This window comes from Eschrichtius robustus, chromosome 19 (genome assembly GCF_028021215.1).
Source record: "Eschrichtius robustus isolate mEscRob2 chromosome 19, mEscRob2.pri, whole genome shotgun sequence".
In the NCBI taxonomy this organism is placed as follows: Eukaryota; Metazoa; Chordata; class Mammalia; order Artiodactyla; family Eschrichtiidae; genus Eschrichtius; species Eschrichtius robustus.
The window spans coordinates 15,227,446-15,253,820 of NC_090842.1; the positions used below are offsets into that span (position 1 = coordinate 15,227,446).

General features: G+C 36.5%; 1 protein-coding gene and 1 non-coding gene across 2 annotated transcripts in view; both read right to left on the reverse strand.

The window, feature by feature from the left end:
- The window catches only part of AP1G1 (adaptor related protein complex 1 subunit gamma 1), a 76,335-nt gene that overhangs the window by 10,743 nt on the left and 39,217 nt on the right, over positions 1-26,375 (reverse strand). The window contains exons 4-16 of the mRNA XM_068529386.1: positions 21,664-21,805; positions 19,924-20,020; positions 18,672-18,748; positions 15,081-15,176; positions 14,538-14,618; positions 14,237-14,335; positions 10,725-10,780; positions 9,533-9,646; positions 7,019-7,159; positions 6,227-6,281; positions 1,605-1,727; positions 1,344-1,433; positions 600-727 (exon numbers count right to left, since the gene is read on the reverse strand). Coding sequence (XP_068385487.1) covers positions 600-727; positions 1,344-1,433; positions 1,605-1,727; positions 6,227-6,281; positions 7,019-7,159; positions 9,533-9,646; positions 10,725-10,780; positions 14,237-14,335; positions 14,538-14,618; positions 15,081-15,176; positions 18,672-18,748; positions 19,924-20,020; positions 21,664-21,805 — 1,299 coding nt within the window. The remainder of the gene's footprint in view (positions 1-599; positions 728-1,343; positions 1,434-1,604; positions 1,728-6,226; positions 6,282-7,018; positions 7,160-9,532; positions 9,647-10,724; positions 10,781-14,236; positions 14,336-14,537; positions 14,619-15,080; positions 15,177-18,671; positions 18,749-19,923; positions 20,021-21,663; positions 21,806-26,375) is intronic.
- Positions 9,176-9,261, reverse strand: LOC137753979 (small nucleolar RNA SNORD71). The gene has a single exon (XR_011071660.1). It is a non-coding gene; the product is annotated as a small nucleolar RNA SNORD71 (small nucleolar RNA).

The window sequence follows — 26,375 nt, forward strand, 5'->3', positions numbered from 1 at the left end:
CATGGCATCAGACTTCTTTCAACAAAAGGTCATTACCTGACACCAAATTCTTCTACTTCACAATTTAAATAGTAAAAAATACCATTCTTCACGAAGCTTAACATTAAAAATTAAAGCAGAGGGTCTAAGAGAACTAAGTTTAAATATGCTTGGCTGGGAGACTGATCCAAGAATTGACTTTTAGTCAAAATAGTAAAAAAAAAAAAAAAAAAAAAAAAAAAGCAAAATTTTAAAGAGTTAAACACCAAAACCTTCACAATTTTCTTCCTATTCAGACATCTCAAAATATTATAATAAACCAGAACCCTTATATGGGAAAATAACTTCGCTACTTTAAAAGAGAAAACAGGCATCAGAAACCTGATTTTAAAAACATTACTTTTTACCTCCAGAATAAGCAATGGTGGGATAGGGGGATGACAGGGAGCAAAGTATAGATAAAATAAGGATTAACCATGAAATGATGACTGTTACTGAGGAATAAAGGTATATGCAATTGATTTTACTATTCTACTTTTGCTTTTGCCTGAAATTTTCCATAATGAAGTTTTTAAAAATTACAAAACTATATGTTCACCCTACTTTTTCTCCATACTCACTTTACAGTACAGGTGAATCGAGTAGAAAGCTTCATAATGGCAGTGAGGGCATAACCTCGTGTCACAGAGGTGGACATATTAGAGATTAGGACACTTTCTAAAATATCCAACACTTCATCCTCTGTTACCTGTGCAGAAAAAAAAAAAGACAATGTAAGATGAATTTTAACTGTAAATATCTACATCTGATATTAAGTCACAGGATGCCACCAGAAAGACAATCCTGCCATCATTACCAAAGCTTCTAACACAATCTGTGCTTTGCCAGGGTAACTGTACAACCTAACCCACCAACCAGAAGCATGTAGGAAGGAGGTAAAAAGGATGGAGAATACCCATTGGGGGCTGAGAGGCATTTTATGACTTTCAGAGGCAGAAGGAGAGGAAGAAAGGAAAAATATACATAGAGTTAAAGTGTTGTTGCCACAACTTCTCTGAAATCCAGTCCTTTAATGAGCAAATGGAAACATGGATACACTCTCATTTCTTCTTATCAGCCAGAGGGTAAGAGAAACAATGTAAGTCAGTCTGATGGGATGGGGGGGTAGGTCCTAAAGGCAGTTTTAATATCTCACAATGGCCCAGTAAGTTCCAACTCAAAAATCAGCAGGTTTTCCAATGTTAATTCTGGAATTGCTTCTTTAAAGGGTTTTCAAGGTATCAATCTCAACTCATTAAACACTACTCTCTTAAAACCAAAAACATTGCTTTTCCCCCTCCTTAACCAAGAGTGACAAAGGGTACCTGAATAGGCTCTTCCTCTTCACATTGGCCAGACACAAGAAGATCTCCATATTCACCTATACACCAGGCAGCTACTTGCACCAAAGGTTGCTGTCAAAAGAAAGTCACCGTTTGTCAAAGATTTCAGTCCTTTAAAAGATTAATACAAATCACAGGTCATCTAACCATAAAGGTCAAAACTGAGGCACCTCTAGAGTGATAGTAGTGAGAGCATATCAGGAAAATAAAGGGCAATTTCCCCCCAAAAGTGAAAGTACTTACCTGAGAATAATCACCAAGAATTGCTTTGTACAAGCGCTGGACAGTATAGGCATGCATCTCCACGCTATTGGTTATTAACTGGATCAAGTTGGGAACTGCATCATCACGAACATAGCTTCCTGCCTAAAAGGAAATGCGGACAGTTACCCCTAGAAACACACGGTAATAATAAGAAATGTTAGCTAGTACTGTTGCTGTTCAAAGGAGACTACTACAAAACACCCTCAAAGATAAAGTTGTTTCCAATTCTCATGTTCATAAGCAGTTCAAACTTCAAAGTCTTTTTTTTTACTGGAGTATAGTTGATTTACAATGTTGTGTTACTTTCAGGTGTATGGCAAAGTGAATCAGTTATAAATACACATATATCCACTCTTTTTTTAGATTCTTTTCCCATACAGGCCATTTCAGAGTACTGAGTACAGTTCCCTATGCTCTACAGTAGGTTCTTATTAGTTACCTATTTTATATATAGTAGTGTGTATATGTCAATCCCAATCTCCCAATTTATCCCTCCCCCCTTAAAGTCTTATTTAAATGAATATTCTAAAGTTTTAAGATTTTATAAAAAATAAAATCTTCTCTTCGTCCAAAGTAAAAAAAAAAAAAAAAAAAAAAGGTTTAAAATTTAAGAAAGGCCTTCTCTACTCAAAACAGGTAAGGTCTATGATTACAAAAATTTAAGAAATACATTCACTGGGAACTTAATTACAACAACCTCTCCCTTCCCACAACTCCCCAACACAGGGTTAAAATCACATGAGCTAGCTATAGTAGTCACGCTACTCTGGGGGACGGAGAAAGGAGTGTACATGAACAGTTCAAAAAGGCTTGTTAAATAAGATGAGACTGAAATAAATAGTAACTTTTAAAAAACCTGAGTTTAGGGGACTTCTTTGGTGGTCCAGTGATAAAGAATCTGCCTTCCAATGCAGGGGACGTGGGTTCGATCCCTGGTCGGGGAACTAAGATCTCACATGCTGCAGGGCTTAGAAAACTAAGCCCGTGCGCCTCAACCAGACAGCCCACATGCTGCAAACTACAGAGCCCACACACTCTGGAGCCTGCGTGCCACAACTAGAGCAAGAAAACCCGCACACCACAACTAGAGAGAAGCCCGTGCACCACAATGAAGAGCCCACACGTCGCAACGAAAGATCCCGAGTGCCTCAAGGAAGATCCTGCGTGCCGCAACTAAGACCTGACGCAGCCAAATAAATAAATAAATAAGCAAACAAACAAATAAAAAACCTGAGTTTATTCACACTCCTTTAAAAACTAGAGTTTATAAATATTATAGAACCAATAAGTAGTCCCAGGAATAGGAAATATTTTGTATTTAATTATCCACTCTTAAAAAAAAAAAGAAAGAAAAAGAAAACCTTGATCTCTTTATTGTCCTCTTGACTAGTGGAATCTTGAGATTTACAACCACAAAAACAAAATACAGCTATTTAACCTATGAGGAAGCTAAATTTTGGCCTTATCAGAGCATGACGATAACCAGGCTGCACAAGACATACAAACAGTGGAACCTGTGCCTAATATCAGCCCACCTTGGTCAATCTCCCATTACTGGACAGAAGAGCTGATCTGATTTACAAGACTGAGACCAGGCCTACCCATGTGTACTTTAGAGAGGAAAAAGACAAAGAAAAAATCCCAGGTGGCTGGGATACCCACTCCTGTTAAGAAACACAAAGACAGAGGGAGAAGTTTGGGGAAATGGTCAAAAAGGAAAGGTGAGAAGCTAAAAAGCAGGTAATTAGTGGTGTGACTTAGATATTTACATTCTTCCCTAATAGGAAAAAGCAGAGTGTTTTACTGTTTTTTATTTTTTTAAATAAATTTATTTATTGTATTTATTTGTTATTTTTGGCTGCGTTGGGTCTTCGTTGCTGCGCGCCGGCTTTCTCCAGTTGCAGTGAGTGGGGCTACTCTTCGTTGTGGTGTGCGGGCTTCTCATTGCGGTGGCTTCTCTTCTTGCGGAGCGCGGGCTCTAGGTGCACGGGCTTCAGTAGTTGTGTCTCGCGGGCTCTAGAGCACAGGCTCAGTAGTTGTGGTGCACGGGCTTAGTTGCTCCATGGCATGTGGGATCTTCCCAGACCAGGGCTCAAACCTGTGTCCCCCTGAATTGGCAGGCAGATTCTTAACCACTGTGCCACCAGGGAAGCACAAGCAGAGTGTTTTAAATAAGAGAAAGCATCAACATGATCTAATTGACATTTATAGACCATGCCGTTCAACAACAGCAGAATACACATTCTTCTCAAGCTCACACAGAACATTCCTCAAGACAGATCACATTCTGGGCCATTAAAAATAAATTTAAAAGAACACAGGGACTTCCCTGGTGGTCCAGTGGTAAAGAATCCGCCTTCCAATACAGGGGACACGGGTTCGATCCCTAGACGGGGAACTAAGATCCCACATGCCGCGTGGCAACTAAGCCCATGCACCACAACTACTGAACCCGCACACCTCAACTAGAGAGCCTGAGTGCCACAAACTACAGAGCCCACGCGCTCTGGAGCCCACGCGCCACAACTAGAGAGAGAAAAACCCAAACGTCACAACTAGAGAGAAGCCCATGCTCCGCAACGAACAGACCCTGCGCCACAACAAAAAGATCCCGCGTGCCACAATGAAGACCCAACGCAGCCAAAGATAAAAATAAATAAAATAAATATTCTAAAATAAATAAATAAAATAATAGAAATCATGCAAAATTAAACTAGAAATAAGTAATATAAAGATGGCTGAAAAGTCCCCAAATATTTGGAAATTAAATAACACACTACTAAATAACACATGGATCAAAGAAAACATCAGGAACAGAAAACTATAGACCAATATCTCTCATGAACACAGATGCAAATATCCTTAAAAAAATTAGAAAATCAAATACAACAATAATGTATTAAAAAAACTATATATATGCCACAACCATGTGGGATTTATTCCTGATATGGAAGGCTGATTCAGCATTCAAAATTCAATTAATGTAAGCCAACTATACTTCAATTAAATAAATAATTTTTTAAAAAATCAATTAACCTAGCACATCAATAGGCTGAAGAAGAAAAATCATATGATCATATAAAAAGAGAACATAAATTGATTGGAAAACTGAAAAGTTGGAGCAATTTTTTTAAAAAGGTTTTGATTTTGATAAACATTTTTCTTCAGGAGCTCTAATTTTTCCCTTCTTTTGAGCCTTATAAAAACCATTGTATCTTTTGTTAGAATATAATTTCACAATTAAGTATACTGACTTTTTTTTTTTTTTAAGTATACTGACTTTTAAACTTTTACAAAATTAATTCATTGTTGGTAAACTATTTAATTGAAATTTTAAAAATTTCAATGGTATCATTCCCTCCTACAGATGTTTCATAATTTACTTAACCCATGCCCATCTGGAGACTCCTAGTTGTTTCCAGCTTTCCCCTATTATAAATAAGATTAGGATGAACACTTCTGTATATACATTTTTGTACAATGACCTTTTATTTTTCCAAGCGAAAGTCCTAAAAACAGAATTAATAAAGTACTGCCTGTTCTCTATTTTCTAACTAGCACTAGGAATGAGATTAAAAAGTATGACAAGTGAAAAATGACACCTCACTTTTATTTTATTTACTATCTCTTTAAGAGTAAGGGTATTTTTCAATGTTAACTAGCCATTTCTTCTTTTGTCAAATGTCTGTTCAAATGCCAGTTTTTCCATCAGTGTTTTACTTTTTCCTATTAATTGTAAAGTATTTATAGATTAAAAATATTAACACACTGTCATATGTTACAATGGTTTTTCCCCTAATTGTCATTTGCCTTTTAACTTTGTAGATTTTTTTTTCCTTCTGCTATACAAGTTTTAAATTTTAATGTGGTCAACTTTGTCAATGTTTTTTACTTCCGGTGACATAATTAGACATAGATAGTTATGCCACTACATTTTCATTTTTCCTCTTAAATCTCTAATCCCTGTCTATTAATTGAATGATCGACTGATCAAAATTCCGGAAGACTACCAAAGAAAGGATATTCTATAAAACCATAATTTAAAATCCAGAATTTAGCCATTCAAAACTTTCCAATGATTTCCTATCATATTCAAAATAAAATCCTAACTCCTGTGAGGCCTTATAGAATCTAGCCCCTGCATCAATCTTACCATTCTCTGCCTCTCTCACTCTACTGGCTTCACTGGCCTTCTTGATGCTCTCCAGACAGGTCAAGCTTGTTTGCTACCCTAGGGCTTTGCAACACTTACTGTTCCCTCTGATTTGTACACTCTTCGCCCAAATCTTTGCACAGCTCCTCATTTAACCAAGTTCTCTACTCAAATGTTACCTCCTCTGAGTGACCTGCCCTATTCTACCTAAGACACCTGGCCCACTGCCCCATATCCCATCTTCCTCTGCCATCAATATAGTCCCATATGCTACTTTAGTATTTTTCATAGCATTTTCCCCTGCCTGACAAGAGAGTGGTACATATTTCCCCATGAATTTCCTATCTCCCCCACTAGAACATAAGCTTCATGAGAACAAGGGCTTTGTCTGACTCGTTAATCGACACATCCAGCCCTTAGTATATGTTGACTTAAGAACACTACTTACCGTTGTCAGAACGCGCATAATTGTGTCTATATGCCACCGTTTGGAAGGTGCATACCTGAGAAAATAATGGCACTAGGTGAAAACACTGGAACCTATAAACTAAGCTCTGCTCAGTGACTTTCAAAAATCCTGTCCTACAGCATTTTTTAGGTTCACAGGTTAAGTGATTATATCTGGACCCATTTCACCTTCAAAACTAGCAGCAATTCCCATTTCAAAGGGTGATGAAATGGTACATAGTCAAATTCAGATGTTCCACGTAATATGCAATAGGAGTTGCTGAGCTGAGAACTGGGGACTCTGTCTCCAGTTTTTCAGAAAATAAATCATAAAGTCAGGACAGGAGGGGATAGAGAAGAAAGAAGAAAAGGGACCCTTCCGAGACCCAGGCACACCAGGACTAGAAACTTGCTCCCTAAAATTCACAGTGAAAAGAGGAGAAACAACCATACTACCAAAATCTTGAGGTACTTCTTCCTAAAAGTTTTACACAGAACCACCATCCAGATGCTGTAACTTTTCTATTCTCTTCATCAAAAGGACATCATAGATGAGAGGTTAAAGAACAGATAAAAGAGGAGATTTTATAAAAGTGGGATTAGTTTGGTCTTAGCATAATGCTTAATATTAGATACTGGCTAGAATGGCCTTCTCAAACCTAATTTCTAATGGGAAGCCTGAAATAAATGTTACATGTTTAAACATGTTTACAACATTTCCCCCACGTTTTAAAGATGCTTTCCAAAAAGTTCTAAGCATTTTTTACCAATGAATATAAAAATAAAATCTTACTTTTCTGCAGCAAGGAAGATTCCAGATGCACAGTCTGCTTTAAATTCTGGCTCACATGAATCCAGAAAATAAAGCAATTCCTTCATCATGCCTCGAATATTATTCCCATTTACCAGGGCAAAACTCAATTCCATTGCACGCCTTGCAGGGGGGAGGGAAAAAAAGTTATGATATTTACAGTGGGAATGAAACAAAGACCCACGTATGTTGCCTCTGAACACCAAGCACTAGTGGATGTATTGATGTCTTTGCATGATCTTATGATCCCAATCTTTGCACATGAGATAACCAAAGTTATCAAATTTATTTTGAACGTTCATCAACACTTTTCTTCAAAAATCCCCAAGAGATATACTACTAAAGACCAAAAATGCAGTTTGAGTTCAGCAATCTATTCTATGAAGCTGAAATTTAGAATACTTAAAAGGCTCAAAAAGAGAGGCAACAAAATTATTACCCAATGATAATACCTCTGCGTTATTCATTAAAAACATGATATACAGTCACCATACTCTCCTTTTATTACATCCACTTTAGTCCAAAGATGATCTAACATAGGTTACATCAAAAGGTACATAGAGGAGTAGAATAAAAACAAACCTTGAGGGCTAAGTGAAATAAGTTAGAGAAAGACAAATATTGTACAGTATCGCTCATATGTGGAAGCTAAAAAAAGCTGAATGCATAGAAACAGAGACTAGAATGGTGGTTACCAGGGTCTGAGGGGTGGGAAAAATGGGGAGATGTTGGTCAAAGAGCACAAACTTCCACCTGTAAGATGAATAAGTTCTGGAGATTTAATGTATAGCATGATGGCTATTGTTAGTAACAATGTATTATATACTTGTAAGTTGCTAAGAGAATAGATCTTAAATATTCTCACCATGAAAAAGAAATGGTAAGTGTGTGATAGGATGCAGGTGTTAACTAATGCTACGGTGATAATCAGTTTGCAATAGATAAGTGTGACAAGTCAATGTGATGGACATCTTTAACTTACACAATTATATCTCAATAAAGCTGGGAAAAAAACTGAAAAAGAGAATAAGAGCCATGAAAAGGAAAAAAAGGGTATGTGCTATGAGAGCAAATAGGAGCTAAAACCGCCTATCAAATTTGGCATTGAAGGCAAATATGGACATGTTTTACATATAAAAGTTATAAGGTTACTACAGGCATCTTTTCACATTTGGTCAATAATGTCAAACATGGCATATAATTAACTTTCAAAAATACCAATTTAATAATACTTTCATCTTAGTTAATCTACAAGCAACAAAAACTCAATCCTTACAGAAATGCAATAATAACTAATTCTTACACAGTGCTTAAGTACTTTACATATGTTAATCCAGTTAATCCTGCATATAACCTTTTGAAGTGGGTGCTTTTTTATCCACATTTAGCATACGGGACAACTGAAGCACAGAAAGGCTAAGTAACTAGACAAAGTTTATTAAGGGCAGAGCTAGGATTTGAAATGAGGCTTTCTGGCTCCAGAGTCTAAGCTCCTACTGTTATATAACCTGTCAAAGAGACCCAGGTTTTACTTTTGAAATGCAAAGCCCAGTCATGAGCTATAGAGAAACAACACAATAGAAGTCAGAAAGTCTGACTTCTATTCCCAGGTCTGCCATGTCCAAGGGGTAAGGTTTGGTGTTAAGTCATTTGATTCCTTTGGTACTGTATTTTAATCTGTTAATTGGGGATAGAAGTAATTGCCTAGTCTCTCTTGCTGGCTTGCTCTGAGAACCAACTGAGAGGGTGCTTATAAATCCTTTGCAAAGCACTATGTAAAAGTTGTTATTACTGACTCTAGGTCTTATCTTTAGTTTGCCCAAGCACTTAGCACCTGTTCTCTGCAAATAAAAGGAACACAATTATCAATGAATGTTTGTTAAGTCAATAGTTTCAGAGATCATTTCAAATCTAATTTTTTCTGGTTTGAACAGTAAACCAAAAGTTCACTGAGGCCAACTATAACTAGGTTTTACAAACAACTACAGTTATTCTAAGAAGACAACCAGTAGAATTACTACATCAAGGAAAAAATATACATGCCTTTTCAAAGTCCTATGTGCTGCCTAAAAGTCATTCCTAGATGCACTGTTCTAAGAAACACGGCCACCTCTAGTATCTTGAAGTACTGTGAGAAAACGTGTGCTGTCAGCAATTTGAGTTTCAGCATTGTGATAAAACACTCAGCCGATGGATCACTCCGTATTTTCATCCTCCAACACACAGAACACAGTACCTCTGTTGAGTAAACATATGCCCAGCTTATCTGTACCTGTTTTACTCATCAAAGAACCAAGGACAACTTCAGTGTGCACTTCAGTATTCCGTACTGGCCTCTTTCATTAATCTAAACTTCTCCCTGCCAATCCTTTCGAAAAAAGGATTTACTCTGTGAAAATAATGACTAAATACATAAATGTCAACATTCTCTCTCTCAAAACTATTACAAAGTTATCAGGTGATGGGTGGGGAGCAGAATTTTCAATAATCTGTTACCGTTTTATTGAGACATCCAAATCTTTTAGACAGTCCACAATGGTACTTCTGTGCCTCTGTACTGCGTTATGATCTGTCTGCACAGTCTTCAACAAAGATGTTAAAGCTACATATCTGGATGACGTAAAGTTGCAGAAGAACAGAATTAAAATGTAAAATTCAGGATAGTTCTCTGCTTAACGACAAAGAAGATGTCCAATGACTAAGGGAAAGCATACATTGTTAAATATTTAAAAGACAAGACAGATTAGTGAGTAAAATGGAAACACAGTAAAGCCATAAAAAACACTATAATCTAAAGCTGTGGCAACCAGAAGCCTTGGATTTAGATTTGTATTCATGGTCAATTCCATTTAAACTTCTAAAAGTGACTGACTTGATTCTTCCAAACTCTTTCAAATAGTACAACAAAATAAGTATATAGTATGCCTTTTCAGGCTGCCTGAGCCCCAAAACACAAGAGGAAATTATTTCAATTTTACCATTTATATTTCCTCTGCTTTTGTTTGATACCAGTACCAAAACCGTCCCTGCAAAAATTTGAGTTTATGATCCAAGTATTTAAAAATTCTTCTGGAAGGAGAAGATAATTCAGGGTACCATAATGATTATTTCCACATTTTTTCAATCATAACATGACAAGAAAGAATAGAAGATAATACTGATAAATTCATCTACTTTAAAAAAGTAGCTGGAGTTCACAAACATGTTCCAGGTTTGCAACTGAAATGTTATATTTTTCTTCTTAATTTAGAGCAGGGGTCAGCAAACTACAGCCTATCTGCAAAAACCCAGCCCTCTGCTGTCTGGTTTGGTAAATCAATTTTTATTGCAATACAGCCATGCTCATCATTTACACAGTCTATGGCTGCTTTCACACCAAGAGGCAGAGGTGAGTAGTTGCCAAATAGACCCTAAGGCCCATGGAGTCTAAAATACTGACCATCTATCTGGTCCCTTACAGAAAAGTTTGCTGACTCCTAATGCTAAAGTATAAACAGGACTAAAAATTAACTCATGAGGCAAATACTCAATTTCTTATCGAAACGGTTTTAAGACCAGACTAAAAATAAAAATCCTGAGTTGAAGTTCTAGATATGTCACTCAATACATGTGTGATCTTGAACAAAGTCACTCCTGAATACACTGAGTTTATAATAGCCAGATAGAAGACATTTTTCAGTTGACTTACCTAATATTCTTGTCGTTGTTCAATAAGAAACGACCCAGGATATTTATGGCTAGGACCTATAGAGAAACAGCATAGCTTAAAAATTTAGGAAATATCTATATTGTTTAAGGGTCACTTTCTGGCCTCTGATAGGTGCAAACTATTTAAAGGTGGTAGTTTAGTTAGTACTTCTATAGATTGCTAGCCAAAAAAAAAAAAAAAAAAAATCTGAAGGCAAACTCCTAAAACCATATTTTACTTCTGCTGAAAGATTGTTTTAAAGTTTTTATATCATTAGCAGAAAAATAATATTGTTACAGCCTCACTGGAGGGAAATCTGGCAGTAACTATAAATATTTAAAATTAGGAATTCCCTGGTGGTCCAGTGATTAGGACTCTGTGCTACCACTGCAGGGGGCATGGGTTTGATCCCTGGTTGGGGAACTAAGATCCTGCATGCCACATGGTGCGGCCAAATAAATAAATAAATAAATAAAAGCTACAAAATGAAACTATATCCTCTGCTTCAACAATTTCACTTCTAGGAATTTAGCTGACAAATGTACTTGTACATATGCACAAAAATCTACTGCAACACTATCTATAATCACACATGATAGGAGAGTCCATTAGTAGCAAATTTGCTACATGTACTATGGCACATCCATACAACGGAATAGTATGCAACCATTAAAAAGAATAAATCCTGACACGTGCTGCAAAATGGATGTACCTTGAAGACATTATACTAAGTGAAATAAGCCAGACACAAACACCCCATATTATATGATTCCATTTATGTGAAATGTCCTGAATAGGCAAATCCATAGAGACAGAAGGTAGAATGGTGGTTGCCAGGGGTTGGGGACAGGGGATAAGGGGGGAGTTATTGTTTAATAGGTACATAGATTCAGTTTCAGAAGACCAAATAGTTCTGAAGATAAATGGTTGTGTAGGTTGCAAAACAATATGAATGTGCTTAATGCCACTGAACTACAGAGTTAGAAATGGTTAAAATGATAAATTTTATGTTATGAATATTCTACTACAACCTTTTTTAAAATGAGAATGGTCTCTATACATGAATATAAACTAGCTCCAACATAATGTTTTCACCTAACATGAAATGTGTAAGGTGCAGAACCTAGATGACAAAAAGAACTATACACAAATACTGTAGTGTAGATAGTAAATTTGTTTCTTACAAAGCTATGGGTTAGCAATTATTATACTAATAAATGGTTGAAAGAATGAATAAATTCTTGAGGGAGAGTTCTTCCTTATAGAAGAATTCCAATTATTTAATGAGGAAAAAATGAGGGAAATAGAAAGGTATCATTAGAACACCACCCTAATAACTGTTGCAGACAAGAGCCTCTGATGGGTACTAAAATGGTGGGTAAAAGTCTGAGGAGAACAGAATATCTGCATAGTGTCAAAGTGTTTCCTCCAAAATATTATAATTACAAAGGGAAAAAAAACAATTATGCAGTGGAGAGACACAGCAGACACCACCTTAACCAAAAGATCAAGGTTAATATCACCAGTAATGAGACAAACAGATAGCATGTACCTCCTGATATGAAGCTGAGAAGGGCACACCACTTCTGTGGTAGTCTTGCCAAAAAAGGATAACCTCAAACTAATTTTAAGAATATATCGGGGTGGGGGGACTTCCCTGGTGGCACAGTGGTTAGGAATCCGCCTGCCAATACAGGGGACACGGGTTCGAGCCTTGGTCCAGAAGATCCCACATGCCGCAGAGCAACTAAGCCCGTTTGCCACAACTACTGAGCCTGCGCTCTAGAGCCCTCAAGCCACAACTACTGAAGCCCCGTGCCTAGAGCCCGTGCTCCGAACAAGAGAAGCCACTGCAATAAGAAGCCTGCACACCGCAACGAAGAGTAGCCCCTGCTCGCCGCAACTAGAGAAAGCCCGCATGCAGCAACGAAGACCCAAAGCAGCCAAAAAGTAAATTTAGAAAAAATTTTTTTAAAAAAAGGATCTATCAGGGACTTCCCTGGTGGCGCAGTGGTTAAGACTCCGTGCTCCCAATGCAGGGGGCCCGGGTTCAATCCCTGATCAGAGAACTAGATCCCACACGCATGCCACAACTAAGAGTTCACATGCCACAACTAAGGAGCCCGCATGCCACAACTAAGACCTGGCACAACCAAATAAATAAATAAATATTAAAAAAAAAGAAGACTGTATCAGACAGAGCCAAATTGAGGGACATTCTACAAAGTAACTGATCAGTACTCTTCAAAAGTGTCAAAGTCACAAAAAACGAAGGAAAGACGAAGGAAATGTCACAGACTGGAGGAGACTAAGGAGACATGACAATAAATGCAATGTGGGATCAAGGATTAGTCATCAGTAGAAAAACTGGTGAAATCTGAATAAAGTCTGTAATATGGTTAATGGTACTGAACCAATATTAACTTCTTAGTTTTGATAATTATACTACAGTTATACAAGATGCTAACATTAGGGGAAGCTGAGCGAACGGTAATATTGGAACTCTGAACTATTTCTGAAACTTTTGTGTAAGTCTAAAATTATTTTAAATAAAAAGTTTTTAGAAGTGGGGAAGACAAGAAATACACATGTACAGACACATTTAAATATGGATAAAATATCTCCAAAAAAAAGTACATTAGAAAATGGTGAGAGTAGCATTGACATATTTACACTACCAAATGTAAAACAGATAGCTAGTGGGAAGCAGCTGCATCAGCTTGGTGCTTTGTGACCACCTAGAGGGGTGGGGTAGGGAGGGTAGGAGGGAGACGCAAGAGGGAGGGCATACATGTATACATATAGCTGATTCACACTGTTAAACAGCAGAAACTAACACCATATTGTAAAGCAATTATACTCCAATAAAGATGTTAAAAAAAAAAAAAAGAAAATGGTAACCATATTTCCCACTAGAAAAATTGAGAGTCTACACATGAAAGCTACAGACGGACATCTTCCTCCCTGCATACCTTTTTTACTCTTTGAATTCTTTTACTTTGTGTTTATTTCTCAAATAAAAATAAATATTTAGAGAAATGAATTAACTCAAATATGATGTCTTATTTGAAGTGACTGAGCCCAACTCAAATCATGGCTCTAAAAAAAAAGCTCATTCAGAAATGCTTCCTTGGGACTTCCCTGGCGGTCCAGTGGTTAAGACTCCCTGCTTCCAATGCAGGGGACATGGGTTCAATCCCTGGTCGGGGAACTAATATCCCATATGCCGCATAGTGTGGTCAAAAAAAAAAAAAAAAGAGAAAGAAAGAAAGAAAGAAATTTTTCCTTCACTTAACATTATGTATCTAACCATACCTAAGCTCTTCCAATTTCTATTATAATCAATATTAAGCCTTCAGTGGAGAAAATGATACTTCAGATACCAAAAAAAACCACTATACATTCTGCATCATTCTTTACTAAAGTTAATTTCCAAATAGAATTCATTTCCAAAATCCAAGTCAATTATTTTAAATAAAATATTTAGAGAAGAAAAGATTAAAAAGACTTACTCGCAGTCCACTCTCTGACTTAATATCCATGATAGTCAAAACCGTTTCATAAAGAATAGCATTTCCTACATTTTTACTAGTCTCCGTATTAGTGGCAACCTGAAAAGACACAGAGGGTGTTACAAAAGTGACAAAACAATGCTTCCAAAAAATATCCAGAGGTAACAGGAGATATTTTGTAACTGATTACAGCCACCAATGAGAAAACACAAATAAAAATTGCTCCATATAATCACAATCATTCTACTCCCTGCTTTACTAAAATGAGTGTTTACTTAAATGTAAGTTTTGGTCTACTCACCTGTGCTAATATATCATTCATAGCTTCACTTGAGTCATCATCATTTCGTCCTAAAATTCTCAATAACCGCAAAATTCGTACCTAATGTGCAAAATATGACAAATGTCAACAAATTCCGCCTGGCACAAAGGAACTTCGCTTGATATGAAATTCAAATAACTTAAATGAAGTCTTAGATCCCAACAGAAATGGTAAAATTCAAACAGAAGAAATTTAAACATTATCTTTAGAGAAGTTATACATGGTTCTATGTCTTAATGAAGTTATTAGACAACCCACACTTTGACACTTCACAGCCAAAGGATACCACCACCTGCAGAGCTGTATTATATTGGTAAATCAAGTTTCTATGTAGTATATGATTTGACTATTACAACTATAATTTTATCCTATTAATCTCATACAGAATTGTGTCACTATTCATTTGTTAATGTAATTAGTTTAATCAATTAACTACCAAATCTCTACCCAACACAAACATAAGAGGAAGGAAAAATCTATTCCAAAATATATCATTTATCCAAAACTTTCTTTCAACCTCACCTGCAAAAAGGGGTCACTGATCCCAGAAACATCATGTTCTGGTGAATATCCGGACATGATGAGGTTCTTTAGAATACGAACTAACTGGGGCACAAGCTGCGGGGAAGAGAGATGCATCAAAAAACAGTGAACATCAAAGAATTTCTCATGAATAGGCAGGTAATTTGACTTAGAAAAAGGATGCAAGGGTCTGAGTCCAAGCAAATTCTACTGATACAATATACTAGTATACTGTTGATGTTTGATAAATATAACTTAGGAGTATTTTGGCCAAGAACTCAGGAAGGAATATCTGAATTAAAAACAAACCAGATATTTTTACTCCAGAGTTATATATGCAAAGGCACTATAAATAACAGTAGGTTAGAAAGCCTCTGAGAACCAAGTAAAACAGGTACCTACGGGGCATATTGCATTTCTACTTCTATAGGACTTGACACACCTAGGTTGCACAAATATATTCAGTTTTTAATACATTCAACACATGTGGATATAAAATGTTATCACACCCAAAATACTGGTGATTTTATTAAAATTACAGTCTTAAACTATCTCAAATAGAGAAAAAAATTCTCTCCTCTTAATATTTGGCTAGTTATATCCTTTTCCAACAAACAACAGGGAATACAAAAAGCCTCCAACGTTGACTAAGTGGAAAAGACACATGAAAAACTGTATCCTTCACTTTAGGAAGACAGCAAGGCCATGAATAATGTCCTTTTCCTATTCTTAACTCATATGACACAATTTTAGGTAAAATTTAATTTCAGCACCTAATTATACATTTGTTGCCTGTCCTATCTTACTAATGAAACTATACATTCCTTATGGTCAGAATGCCCTTCTTTTTACTCTGTCCATTAGACTGACTTACAGCACATAGTAGAGGCAACTTTACTGCCAAGCTGAACTTAAAAATGCTTTAAGTACTATCATTCATTTCAAACTCTGTTGATCAATCATTTAAGGTTAAAACCCTATTCCAAAACGTTTGCCACAATAAGAACATTTCCAGTCTCTAACTACAAACTCAATTTAGCTATATAAACAACTCTAATCACCTAACATTAAGAAAAGAAGTGTCCAAAGTGAACTGAACCATATCTCTTTTGGAGGCAGTCAAAACAGCCCCAACTTTGCTGCAACTCAATTATTTTTTTCTCATCGTATTTGGATTCCTCCCTACTCTCCAATTCTAAAAGGGGATCAAGACTGAAACAAAAGCCAAGCTCTGCCCAAGGTACACACTCAAAACATTTACAACACTAAGTCTACTGCTAAATACAAGACAACATAATCTGTGGGAATTTAAATAAGTTTGGCCGTAACACTTCAATTAAGCACTTCATAAGTCACCTAAACAAAAATCTAATTTGGACAACTCCAAGATTAAAACAAATCTAAGCTATAATGACCTGTAAATTCTAAACAGAGTCCTCATTAAATCTGTCACTGTGGACAGATTCATATTAGAGGTGAGAATAATATAACTGTATAAACTGCTTTAAAATGTAATAAAACCAGGATCATCTAGTTACCAAACTCCGCACAAGAAGTAGCTCGCCTTGCATACTTCCCAATGGTCTCCTTTTTTGTACTACCCATATCCTCAATTATTTTTTAAAATCTGGTTTCTGGGGACTTCCCTGGTGGTCCAGTGGTAAGGAATCTGCCTTCCAATGCAGGGGACACGGGTTCGATCCCTGGTCAGGGAACCAAGATCCTTCATGCCGCAGGGCAACTAAGCCTGCGCCACAACTACTGAGCTCACGTGCCTCAATGAGAGAGCCCGCATGCCGCAAACTACAGAGCCCATGCAGCCTGGAGCCCGCGTGCCACAACTAGAGAGAGAAAAACCTGCACACCACAACTAGAGAGAAGCCCATGCACCGCAACGAAGAGACAGTGCACCGCAAAGAAAGATCCCGCATGCCGCAACTAAGACCTGACGCGGCCAAAAAATTAATTAATTAATTAATTAATTATTTTTTAAAAAAATCTGGTTTCTGTCTCAGAGAAGTTCTTTTTCCTTCAGCTACTAAACTCACACCACATAAGAGCACCCCGGGACAAAAAGCACAAATGTCTAAGTGTTCAGCATACGAATTCTTGGAACCCAGCTTTATTTTTCAGACAAAAATTCAAGTTACTAAAACTGATGACAAGACAAACAAAATAAAATGACAAAGGGAAAGGCTGCAGCCATGAAAATCAGTTGATGCCCACCCGCTCTACCTCAAAAAACTTTTAATATTCCAAAGCTTCAAGGCAAGATTGACGGCAAGTAAGGGGGAAATTAAAGCTCTAAGTCTGAACTGAAAGTTCAGAAGTACGTACGGAGCTTTTTAAAGTATGAGGTTACCCACATGGCTCTAAAATATCTGCTTCAAGAAGAAGCAGTGTTTGGCGTCAAGGATCCAAACTGATCTGGAACTGCCATCACCAATGCCACTGGGAAACTGCTCAAAGTTTCTCAAGTGAAGACAAAGGAAAGGCAGAGAAGGAGGCTTACAAATCAGGGAAGGCTGCAACTGAAATCCAAGGCTGACTGTGGAGTCAGGAGTTTAAGTGACAAGACAAAACCTGGACTAGGAAGTTAGCCAAAAATGCTAGGACAAATAACATAGTGTTAAGCACAGCTTCAGCATTAGTATATTTTTAAAAGCCACATTTGTGGATGGATACACAAAAGCCACTAAGGACCTAATGCCAGCATGCACCATCTAAAAGAGGGTTAATTCTTACCTTTTCATTCTAACATACAGCAGGATTCCAAACAGACAACAGGAACAAAACATACAAAGCAAGCATTAGGGACAGATACGGGCCTCATACTATTTTATAATAATTTAATCAATACATGAACATCTAAAGGGGCAAAAAAGCCCCCCAAAAAAGAGCTGCTATTAGAGCTTCATTAGATCTAAAGTACAAAGTAAGCCCAATTTATGGAGTGATCAGCACCCTATAAAAGGAACTGAATGCATGTAATTACCCAAAGAACAGTCTTTCTCTGAGTCCTCCTTACTAGTGCCTTCTAAACGTAAGTGGAGAAAAAAAATTCCACTTCAGAATGCTCTAAGAAAGGGAGGGAGGGACTTAAGAAAGCTAGAGACTTCCATCACTGGAGTCACCACAGCGTAAAATGAATAGTGGGGGACCCTATGTTAGGTAAAAGTAATGTCAAATTTCATTTTGCAGTTTTCACCTTTAAAAAAATTACCTGCCTTAAACTACACACACACACACACACACACACACACACACACACACATTTCCTGTGTGTAATTTGACCTCAGGTTACATTTCCTAACTTCAATGTGAAAACAGCAGATAAAGCACATGAGAGACTGGTGTGTCTGCCAACAATGAGAGAAGACTTCTATTATGAAAGGGAAAACACTGCACTATTGCCAGTTCTTACATGCCTAAATCTGGCTTCCAGCCCTACCACACAGCAGGGCTGTTTAAGTCCTTTATTGAGCTCCACAGCTTTCTTTCAAAAGAAAATTCATAGGTGAGAAAATCATGTACTTTTCAGGAAAACCATTTTCAATCAAGAAAGGCTTAGATATACAGAATGGCACCTACCTTTCTGAAATGTGCAAGCATGTCTGGGCTTCGCTCACACATTTCTGTGAGGAGGACTACAGAAGTGTGAAGGACACCTGAAAGAAAAGAACCAATGAAAACTAAAAATGAGGCTATATTATTCAACTTCATAGAACAGGGCTTTGAGTTCTAAAGGTCAATTCCAAAAGGGCAGCTGCTATTTTTGTTTTTTAATCTCTCAAAGAATCTAAGCATTGAGGTGAATACAAAGGAGGTATTAATAGATATCTGCTGATTTAATACTGGTGATGTCAATCAAAACAGAATATTCTGAAGTTGTATGACCAAAATAATTGCTAAAAAATGAGAACCAATACACATGTCTCTACATTTGAGAATATCCATAAAGACTTGCTCCTAGTCAATATAAACTGGATATTACCTGCTCCAGACTTAATAAGCTCTTAGCTGAGTTTTGATAGATATTTCAAGAAGAAAAATCTTACTAAGATTTTAAATTTCCAGATAAAATATATGAAAAACCTAAGGTAGTTGTGAATGACAAAGTAAATTTGCTTGGTCAAGAGTGAGTGAAAAGAATCACACCATACTTTTCACTAAATAATAAATAAGTACCCTAAACATTCATTTGTTCAACAAGTATATTTTGAGTCTTCTAAGCACAGGACTGCATTAATCGAATTAAATACACGTTACCATTTTTTCTCTTAGCATTTAGGACACAAGAATTTTCTTCACTCAGAACTTGTTTCACTGACTTCAAAATAAGAATAAAATGCTCGGTAAAGAACTGCCACATTTCATTTAATTTCTCTCAAGCTTTATAAAAATATATCTGGGTACCCATTACAAATTCCTGTTACAAGTAACCTAAAAGTAGTTTCACAAATCTTACACTACTACAGCAAAACAATAAAGAAATAACTTTTTCTTCTATTATAAAATAGCCAGGAAATCAAAGGGTTTTACACATGAACATCAAGGCTAGGATCATTTGTAATTACACTATTACTTAATATAGTATTTTTAATATAGTAAAAGAGGACCAGAAATGAAAAACAAGCTTACTGTAAAGGAATCAATCTCTAATTACAAAAACTAGGATATGGGAGTAGAAGAGAGATTCAACCCATTAGCCCTTCCTGGAAAAGTGTCCAAGCACAGTAGAAAGGTGAGTCCACTGCATGAGACAGAAGGCCAACACTGCCTGAAGCCTGTTCTCTTTCCCCTTCTCCCTCAGTACTTCATGAGTGCATCTAAATCACATTACCATGGTTCTTTTCATTCAATAAATTTTTTGTTGCTGGTAAGAACATCTCCATAAGTTCAGGAACCTTCCTGATGACATGAACAGCACAAAGTGCTGCCTATAAAAAACATAAAAAGGACAAAAGATGATTTATTTCAATTAAGTCAGGACAACCAATCTTATAAACAACAAAACCTTATCAACTAGTTCACCTACATGAAAAAAGAAAGGAGTTAGGTATCAGATTTATTATTTATTATTATCAGACTTACTAGTTATTAACTGGTTAGGGCTTTCCAACTTATACTTACTGCATTAACGAGAACTTCTAACCCACCTGCCTCTTCGGTCATATATTACCAAATAAGTGGACAAAAGCTTTCTCGACTAGACCATGGTTAACACAAACTTATCAAACATGCTAAACATAATTTATGTGGAGTTTTGCACAGTAAAAAATAAAGACTTCCATCTGTGATAATCATTCTTCTGAGTAAAAAGACCAAAAGGTTTTATAAAAACATTATGCAATTGAAAGATATATATACTGCAGATGCTTTAAATCTGCTGCTGCTTTTAATAATACCTATACTTTCCCCAATTCACTCTCTACTGAAATCAAGAAAATCATTTGAAAGTTACTTAGGATCTTAGTTAAACGCCTCTCAGTTAGCTAGTCTCTACTGAAGAAACTTGTTCACAGGAAAGAAAGACATTCAAAGATGATTTTGGTTAAACGTCCCCACCCCTGGCAAAAGGAACCATAACTACTATTTGTTGGAATTGAATAACATAAAAGTTCAGATACATTAACAAGAAAAGATTTCAGCTAATTCTTCCCATGCTACAGTTGGGGGAAACAATTTTTTTTTCTAATCTGCAGGAATTATTTTATTTAATAATTATTAATCTTTATTAATATTTATTTAATCTTTCTGAACAAGAGCAGCCCACACGTTTTTTAAGAGAAAAGACTGGCTTTGGTCTATAGCCATCATTAACAGTGCATGATCCTGGAAAACAGCTTGGCCCTTTCAACGGCTTTGTCTCACACCATTAATACAGAGGCACAATAAACGCCAACCAGATGATATTATGTGACTCACTTCTAAAGTCCTAAATTTTACCCTTTGTTTATGAAGGTTTTAGGATTCAAGCACAATAAAATAACAACAAAATGTTTATATCAACAAATAAAAGCAAATAAGTGAATAAGATCACTGTCTTCCATTACTATTCCATTTAGATATATCAATTTTAGGAAGTATGTTCTAAATCATTCCCTAATAATTATCTAGGCCCCAGTGGAACTGCACTTCCAAGATTCAAAGGCCCTAATACAAAGAAAGACATGGGCACTAAAATAAATCCGCAAAGATCTGTTCATTATCACTTTGTTTAATACTGTTTAGAATCAGGTAATTTAGGAAGTAATTAGGTATGCCATCTAGGGTCCAATAACATTTGCTTGTTTATAAATCATTTCCTTGAAAAATGACGAATTAAAAGAATTAAAGTGTTCACAATCACTTACTAATTGGAGAGTTAAATAGCAATAAAAAAAATCACCTCCAAAATTAGTATAAAAAAAGATTTTGATTCATAAACAACTGATTCATATATAATCATTTAAAATACATTTACTGCACAGGGAAAGAAAGTTATATTATCATTTGAGCTTTCAAAAATGAATAATCTGCCTTCTCATCTCCATAATACTCTCTAATCCAAACGCAGACATTTGGTTTCATGGAAAGTTACCTTTTTTCTTAAGTAAGAGTTGGAGGTTTTCAGGAGTTTCTCTACCTCTCCTGCAAGATCTCTGCACATCTCTGAGGAGCCCATGCAGCCGAGGGTACAAAGTGCTAGCCCCTGTACATATTGCGTGCTATGATTAAGATCACTGCAAAAGAAAGAAGGGGGCAGAAATGAACATGCCCTGCCTGGTGCTCCCCATGAAGAAGCTTCACAATCTAACGAGGTAGCTCTGAACGATTCATGATTTCTCTAATACGGAAAATATTTATTAGGATTATTTTTGAAAAAAGTGTTTATTCTAACTTTATTACAAATTACAACACAGCAAACTGACTGACAGTCTGTTCTACATGCTTGCAACCCAATGTTTCCAAATACCAAAGCAACATAAACTGGACAACATGCTATCTGTTGGATGTTAAAAGACAACTCTCTTTAGGAAACTCAGCAAACCACTGAAAGTAAAAACTAGCAATGACAGAATATGAAGCACAACTGTATATTTAAAAGATTTTAATATGCTCTATTACTAACTACAAAAAAAGTAATACAGTAACGAAAACCTTAAAAAAAAAAATCAGAAAACAATCTCTACTGCTAGAGCATTTAAGATGACTTAAATAAACATCACAACAGAAACACTCTATACTATATACTCTATACTTAAACACTCTATACCATAAGGTCTTTGATATTATGATATAGTATTAACCTTGATGTTACATTAATTTTTACACTTTTATTTATTCAAAAGAAGAAAAAATTAGTAACTAAAAAGATAGCTAATTAAACCATCATAAACTAAGCTAGATGTTTACAGTGAGGCTCAGTATCTAGTGATACAGATACAAAAAATTCTATTTCTAACAGGCATTGATTACTGTACAGAATTATTTCTAAACCAGCCTGAAGTATACTTCCAGAAAAGCTGAAATATTAAAAGCTTGAACCAGTAAAATCATTTATATATTATAACCAACTCTTACCATTCAGAAGCTGAATTATTATGTTGAGTTATGCTACTTCCACCAGCTTTAAGAGCATTTTAAAATCGTTTAGCTCAGTGGTTCTCAAACTGTGATTAAAGAATCTCTGGAAGTCCCCAAGACTGTTTCAGAGGGTCCACGAAATACCAACTATATTCACAATACTAACTCATTATTTGTCAGCTTTATTGACACCCACACTGATAATGCAAAGGCAATGGTGGGGAAAACTATGGCACGTTAACACAAATCAGGGCAGAGGCACCAAACTATAATAGTAGTCACTGAATACACTGCCACACACTTATAGTAAAAGAAGGGAGGGAGGGAGGGAGTTTCACTTAATACTGCCCATGACAAAGCAGTAAAAATGATAAGTTTTATTATACCTTGACTCTTTTTTTTTTTTTTTTTAAAGCCACGCCACATGGCTTGCAGGATCTCAGCTCCCTGATCAGGGATTGAACCCGGGCCACTGCAGTGAAAGCCCAGAATCCTAACCACTAGGCCACCAGGGAACTCCCATATACCTTGACTCTTGAGTGCACATTTTTTAACATTCTGCGTGACAAAATGGAAAGTATGCATAAAGTACTTCTGATGCATACTGGAGTAAAGTGGCAATCTCAGAGAAAAGCACTTGTGTATTTGTTTCATTTGCAAGCTAAACTACAAACTAGCTACTATTAAAATGAACATCAGGGGCTCCCCTGGTGGCGCAGTGGTTGAGAATCTGCCTGCCAATGCAGGGGACACGGGTTCGAGCCCTGGTCTGGGAAGATCCCACATGCCGCGGAGCGACTAGGCCCACGAGTCACAATTGCTGAGCCTGCGCGTCTGGAGCCTGTGCTCCGCAACAGAGAAGCCGCGATAGTGAGAGGCCCGCGCACCGCGATGAAGAGTGGCCCCCACTTGTCGCAACTAGAGAAAGCCCTCGCACAGAAACAAAGACCCAACACAGCCATAAAAATAAATAAATAAATAAAATTTAAAAAAATAAATAAAATGAACATCATTCTTATTTGAAAAATAACTGACAACTATAATTATTAAGATGTGATTATCTGCCAAACATTTTCTGGAAGAAGAGCCAAGTAAGCTTATCACTTCAAGAGCAACAAGTGACAATATTTGTTGCCAATGATAAAATCTAAGCTCTGAAGTGAAAATTAGAATTTTGGAATATTTGTATTGCCACCGTGAACCTGACAGTCTATCAATACTTTAAAACTCAGTGAACCAATTTTCTCCAAATGCCTTAAGCATGATGTTTAAAAAGCATGCAAGAGTAAAAGATTCATTCAAAGCGTAAGACAGACCAATGGGTTTTAATATAACAAAGAACCAAACTTCACTGATATGGTTTCAGACTCCACATTGTAAATAACCCTAAAGAAACTACCACTTGTGGAGTTTTGATATACTATCATAGAACATTATCCATAGTTATCTGAAAGGTTATTGAAGTCCTCTTTCTTTTTCAAACTACATTATCTGTGAAAGGCTAGATCTTCTTCATATACTTAATCAAAACGTTAACATAAGAAACTGAATGCAGAAGGAAATATGAGCATCTAGCTTCTAGCTTCCGTTAGGTTAGATATTAAAGAGATTTACAAAATTGTAAAATAATGCCATTCTTCTCACTGAAATTGTTCTTGTTCTGGAAAATAGTTTTTCATAAAAAAATTTATTTGTTAACATTGTAATGGGTTCATTATTGGTCATTTTATTTTTATTTATTTATTTATTTTGGTAATTTTAAATGAACTAATAAATGGTTTTAGGCTTCCCTGAAAAACAAAGAAAGGAAAGGAAACAGAAGGTAAAGTGTCAATCAGTCAGGTTTGCTATTGTCTACCAATTTGAATATTTAAGATAAAAATTACTGATAAAATAAAGTTTAACTTAACTATGGCTTTACCATTTAGTGTCCTAGTTCCCAAGAGTATTTAGTTGACTCTTCAATCATTTTTCAATGATTAAGAATATTTGCATAATGCAAGCTCTTAAAGTATTATATTTAATTTTTAAAGATTTAATTCCAAGATCATTAATGTCAGAGTTTTTCTAGGCCAATGAACAATGAGGTGAACATTCATCATTAAACAGAAAAACTGTTGGTACATATGATGCCCCATAATCGAAATGCAAAAAACCTCACAAATAAACAAAAAAACCCATTCATTAACAGATTGAAAAAACACACAGGGGACTTCCCCGTGGTCCAGTGGTAAAGAATCCACCTTCCAATGCAGGGGACGCGGGTTCAATCCCTGGTTGGGGAACTAAGATCCCACATGCCGCAGGGCAACTAAGCCCATGCGCCACAACTACTGAGCTCGCGTGCCTCAATGAGAGAGCCCACGTGCCGCAAACTACACAGCCCAGGCACCCTGGAGCCCATGCGCCACAACTAGAGAGAGAAAGAGAGAGAAAACCCATAGGCCACAACTAGAGAAGACCACACGCCACAACGAAGATCCCGCACCACAATGAAAGATCCCGCATGCCTCAACGAAGACCCCACGTGCCGCAAGTAAGACCCGAGGCAGCCAAAAAACTAAAGAAAATAAATTTAAAAAAAAAAAAACTGAATTATCCAAAGTCCTTTAACTGAGCTTAAACTGAAGTGCCAGATCAATTCCCAACTATTATTAGCTCTCTCCTAAATTCACTTGGGGCTTAGCTGGGTCTCATGAAAATTAAACACAAAGATTCCTTCTTTGCCTGTATGCCTATTCTTCAATTTTTATCAAGCTACAAACCTATACTTGAGTTTGGTATTAAGTCTCTAATATGAACTTGCTGCTAGGCAGAACTGCCAAATTATCAGCATATGATTGAAGGCTTGAATAATAAGGGCACAGAGCATGCAAGAACAAAAATTAAAGAAACTTTCAGAGGCCTGTCCAGAATAAATGTGTAAAGTCACATTAAACATCTCAAATGTAACCTCCATGACACCAAGGATTTCTGTCCATTTTTTTCATTCTCCATCCCCAAAGCTCGTAACACCTCCTGGCATACAACAGGTATACAATAAATATTTGTTGAATAAATGAACCAACTTAGTATTTTCATTACTAATATTTATTTCAAGGCCAAAAAGAACAAGATTCTCCCAAATTAAGTCACAGAGTCAATGTATTTACATGACACACTATATTTACAAGCAATCGTAATTCTCATTTTGAAATTTTTCATTATCCATTGGGAAATTTTAAATTATAATTTTTACCACAGCAAAATATATGAGTTCAGTGTCTTCAAATTGATCACCTATATCCCCCTGATTCTACTTTCTGTCAAATACAGAAATACTATAAATGAAAAAGAAATCTAAAAAAGGAGATTAAACCAACAGACAAACCAAAACCAAATCAAAACAAACCAAAAAGTACCTTTAACCAATATGGCCATCAGAACTTCCATAACTTTCTTTCTTTTTTAAAAAAAAATTTATTTATTTAATTTATTTATTTTTGGCTGCGTTGGGTCTTTTTTGCTGCGCACGGGCTTTTTCTCTAGTTGCAGCGAGCAGGGGCTAGTCTTCGTTATGGTGTGTGGGCTTCTCATTGCGGTGGCTTCTCTAGTTGCAGAGCACGGGCTCTAGGCAGGGGGGCTTCAGTAGTTGTGGCTCGCGGGCCCTAGAGCGCAAGCTCAGTAGTTGTGGTGCACGGGCTTAGTTGCTCCACGGCATGTGGGATCTTCCCGGACCAGGGCTCG